The sequence below is a fragment of the Wasmannia auropunctata genome, unplaced genomic scaffold (genome assembly GCF_000956235.1).
Source record: "Wasmannia auropunctata unplaced genomic scaffold, wasmannia.A_1.0 LD334211.1, whole genome shotgun sequence".
Lineage (NCBI taxonomy): Eukaryota > Metazoa > Arthropoda > Insecta > Hymenoptera > Formicidae > Wasmannia > Wasmannia auropunctata.
In genome coordinates this window covers 1-4,768 of record NW_012028679.1, presented here as the reverse complement: position 1 = coordinate 4,768, position 4,768 = coordinate 1, and the positions used below count along the sequence as shown (strand labels likewise).

The 4,768-nt window shown below is 29.6% G+C and overlaps 1 protein-coding gene across 1 annotated transcript in view; it reads right to left on the bottom strand.

Moving 5' to 3' along the window:
- The window catches only part of LOC105459078 (WD and tetratricopeptide repeats protein 1-like), an 11,196-nt gene extending 6,758 nt beyond the window's left edge, over window positions 1–4,438 (bottom strand). Inside the window, exons 1-11 of the mRNA XM_011704768.1 lie at window positions 4,219–4,438; window positions 3,530–3,647; window positions 3,313–3,443; window positions 3,122–3,233; window positions 2,471–2,854; window positions 2,281–2,401; window positions 2,011–2,169; window positions 1,799–1,926; window positions 1,236–1,363; window positions 1,059–1,139; window positions 212–354 (exon numbers count right to left, since the gene is read on the bottom strand). Of these exons, the coding sequence (XP_011703070.1) occupies window positions 212–354; window positions 1,059–1,139; window positions 1,236–1,363; window positions 1,799–1,926; window positions 2,011–2,169; window positions 2,281–2,401; window positions 2,471–2,854; window positions 3,122–3,233; window positions 3,313–3,443; window positions 3,530–3,595 (1,453 nt within the window). The 5' untranslated portion in view covers window positions 3,596–3,647; window positions 4,219–4,438. The remainder of the gene's footprint in view (window positions 1–211; window positions 355–1,058; window positions 1,140–1,235; window positions 1,364–1,798; window positions 1,927–2,010; window positions 2,170–2,280; window positions 2,402–2,470; window positions 2,855–3,121; window positions 3,234–3,312; window positions 3,444–3,529; window positions 3,648–4,218) is intronic.
- Window positions 4,439–4,768: the final 330 nt, after the last annotated feature.

Here is a 4,768-nt window from a genome sequence, read left to right as displayed (position 1 = left end):
ACTGTAATTTATAAATATATATATATATACCCAATATTATAATATATATATATATATATATATATTGGGTGTCCCAAAAAGATCGAGACCCCAGAATATCTCGGAAAATATAAGTTTTTGTAATATAAGTTATTGATAATATTGGGTATATATATATATTTATAAATTACAGTATTTTTATATAAGAGAACGATAAAAATAAATGTGTTACCGGCATCAATAGCTTCCTTTATGTCCATTTTTAATGCTCTACATGCTGAATTAGATGCGTATTCTGGAAATTTTTGTTGAAAACTCTTGAGCACCTTGTCAGCTTCAATTGACCGATTTAAATCAAACAAACAGCGTGCCAATCTGTATACACATGTAAACAATGGATTATATTAACGGATTTAAATAATATTCATTTAAATATAAAAGGTTAAAGTGAAATGTTAATGTGCACTTGAAATAAATACAAAGCAAGTTTCCACATAAATTATAATTGGAATTGTAAAGATATAAAGAATTTTATATGATTAAAGATTTTTCAATCTCATATTGTAATTGTGAACATTCTCTCAAATTCTTTAATTATAATTCTTTAATAATTGTTAGTATAAATTTTTTTAATAATTATAATTTGAATAAGATCGCCTATGTGAATAACACATCTAACGTCGAGAGCGTCTTTTCGCGGTCACGGCTGGATCTTAGATGCTTAATAAATTCTATATAAATTTTTCCAAAATTTATGTATAGCCGTTAAACTGCGCGCCGATTAAATGTTCGGACTTAAAACGCAATTATTAGCTGAGGCTGAAATGGAAATATCATATTGATCTTCCTAATCGATGCTTATAAGCATCTTAAAATACTGAAAAGAATTTATTGTGAAAAATATTACCTCAGCCAGGATTTGAACCTGGAATTTTCCGACTTTCCAGGGCGGGAATCTTAAAATTCGTATAGAATTTATTAACCCTCTAAGATCCAGCCGTAACCGCGAAAAGGCACTCTCGAAATAAATTTTTTTGTTTAAATTTATATATACTATACTGGGTTTTGTATAAATTTACCTGAAATGAGCTTTTACATGTTCTGGATCGAGAAGTAATGTTGTCTTACAATCTCGTAAAGCAGCATAAATATCACCATCCCTAAGAATATCATAATTACGCATACTTATATATATGTGTATATATGATTTTATAATTATTTATCTTATACATACTGTTATCAGCGAGAATAATTACCAAGCGCGTTTCATATAAGCAGCTGCTCGATTAGCAAATAATACCGCTGCCGTTGGACAATTTGAAATTGCTTTATTATATAAATTAATTGCTAATGAATATTTCTGCTGTTCAAAACCTTCGTTTGCCTGTTGATAAAAAAAGCGTCATGTTAAATACTGTTATAAATTAAAAATTTCTTATAAACCTGTTTAATGCTTCGTATACACTCACATTCATACTCATACTTACATCCACACGCATGTACACATGCACGCACGCACGCACACAACTTTTATATATAATATATATTTTGATTTTTCTCTTTTTTATCTTTGGAATATTTAAATATAATAAGATCAGACTCAGAATATACTATAAAGGAGGTTCATGAAACATGAAACCTACAAGTCATAAAAAATCAAAAAGTAAATAAAAAATATTAAGAGACAATTTAATCCTATAAATATTTAAGGCTTAGTATAAAGATAAAGAAATAGTTTTATTGCAAGAAATAATTTTTTATATGTTAAACATTCATTTTTTATTTAATATATGTACAAGGAATAACTCTGTACACTTACTAGACGCTTTATTTCTTCAACATGCGGTGGCAAAATCTTTACATTTTTGTCTGCAAAACCTCCTATTTCATCTATCTCGTTCTGTTTTATGTGACATTCATCAAGTTGTTGATCTTGTTCAATTGATCCTATTGAAAAATAGATTATTACACATTATACAATAGTAATTTTTATTCACGTGCACACATACGAAAGCGATGACATTACATTACCTGGAGATGAACCAAAAATTTTTGAACTATTCGAATCGTTGATATCAAACAAGTAAATTTGTTCTCCACCCATATTCACAAGTAATTCATTTCCATCGTCACTGAATGTTAAATAAGTGGTCGTAATGCTTCTGGTACCATCACGAGAGCGAAGATGGCCTATTTAATATTAACCGAGTAATAGTTTCGGTTAAAATTATCGTGCAATATATTTAGTAAAAAAGGAAAATAAAGATAAAGGAAATAGTATATGCTATCTTTGAAACAAACCTGCAATAAAGTACTGCACACTACCCAGTGGAATATTGTCATCTGGATCGCCTTTGCCTGCTCGATATGTGCTAATATTTGCTCCATTCGAGTTATCGTGTAGAGAAGGAGACGGAGGAATCTATGATTTCATGGCCAAAATGTTATGTGAAATTCATTGACATTGTCGGTCGAGAATAAATAGAATCACCTGCGAAAGTTTTATCATTCGTCGATCATACATCCGGATGTAAGCATCGTTAGCGCCGATGGCTATTAGTTCAGGTTTTCTCGGGTTCACAGCAATGCATTTGCCCTCTGCATAACAACCCGTATGATATACCAGGTTCACGAGTACGCTGTGATCATTACTCTTACAAACATGCGGCGTACGAATGTCATATTGTAAGAAGAGACCATCTTCGCCCGCGCTCCAAAATAAAAATGGTATACTGGGAACGGTAGCGATACGCTTAATACGTTGTTTGTGGCATTTACATGTAAATATTGGTTCAGAGAGCGTAAGATCGTGTACCCGAATCCGGCAATCTGCTGCACCTGACACCAGTACACTGTCATTTGATTTTGGCATAAACTAAAAGCAAATAAGAGTAACATCAAAATAAATATCTTATGTAAAATCTTTAAAATAATATACTTAATGCTCTGGATAATTATACTAGTCTTGCTAAAACATAAGTTTGTTAATCCTAGAAACATCTATTATCTTTTTGTAGTAATGTACATATAAGCTTCAAAAATTATTTGACATCCAATTCATATTTTATTTATAAAATATTAATATTTTATAAATCAATAACAGTTGTGTAGTGTAGAAGAAATAGATAAAACATTAACTTACTTTTACAGAGAAAATATTTCCACGATGGCCCGAGTGCAGTACTAATTTTTTTTCATAACGAAAAGGGTCCCACAATATAACGTCTTTGTCATCCGATGCTGATGCAAGGACTCTGTATAAATAAAATATATTTTAGTCATTGATTAAATTATGCTTAAACAAGAACATACTAATATAACATAGATATATACTGTCCAGTCTCATTCCATTCTAAACAATTGACACATCCCGAATGACCATTTAATTCCTTTTCCAAACCCAGACGTGATATTAAATTTTCAGTAACGTGTAATTTTTGTAGAATTGTATGTGTCACTGAGTCCTAATTAATTAAACATATGATAATTACATATAATTACAAAACATTAGTAAACATATTAAAATATATAGAATTATTTAACAACTTACTTGTATTTCTCTTTGACGTACTAAATCTAGGACTCTGTAGTCCTTTTTCTGGATACTAGGAAACATTTTAATAGAAAATATTGTTTATTTATTGTGGCACGATATAAATTAATACTCCCTGAAATATGAATAAGAAAATGTAAAAATGTAAAATGTACAATACAAAAAACTTTTAAATATACCAATATTTAAAAGGTAATTTATACTGAAAGAATCAGTACATACAATAGTCAAAAAATATATTTCATCTTAATGTACAAAAAATCTATAACCTAAGTTTTTTTCTTTATTTCTACTTGAAAAATATTTGCATATATTAGTTACTGCAAATCATTGCTTTGATTATCATCGATGGACAAATGTATTAAGCCTAATTATTTATTATGAAATAATTTTATAATTTCCTTTCTTGTTATAAAACATTTATACAAAGAGATAACAAAAGCTTGCTAAGATTTCGTAATTATTATCAAATTTTGTCGACAAGTAAAGGCATAAAATTTCATTTTATTATTTTGACGATACATGTTGATATAACCAAAATATTGATAAATGAAATTATGTAGAACAAAAATACATATGTATAAACGTATGTACATACATAACATAAACCAATTTCCAGTAAAGATTATAATCAAATGAGATTTTATTATAAACATACTTGAAAATACAAAAATGCAAAGACTTACTTGCTTATTTAAAACTCTGCGCATAAATTCTACACTATAGACCGATTCATACATTTTATCCAATTACTTATCCTTCGTATGATTAAATGCACAATACACCGTGAAAAGCTTAAGGAGGTATAACAAGGTATAAAGCAATTATCTTACTCTTCTTTGGGAATATGGATACAAAATACTCTAGAAAGTATAATAAAAGGAGATGATGGAAGGAAAGGGAAGGAGGGAGAAGAGAGGAAGGAGAGAGAGAGAGAGAGAGAGAGAGAGAGAGGAGAGATCATTTTGTATATGTATGTATGTATATACATATGTTCACTTAACCGCGTCAGACAATGCGATAGCCAATCATTTTCTGCTACGTTTATTATTTCCAGAAAAACAGAAGTCTGATTGGTCATTGCAAAAGTAACGTATTATCCCTAGTTAAAGTAATGTAGCGTTAGAGTCCTAGATTATCAGAGAAGCGCGACCGGCTTATGGCAGTATCGCAAAAGTACTAGAAAATATTAAAAATGGCGTCGAATGACCAATCATAAGATTGATTTATTCGGTA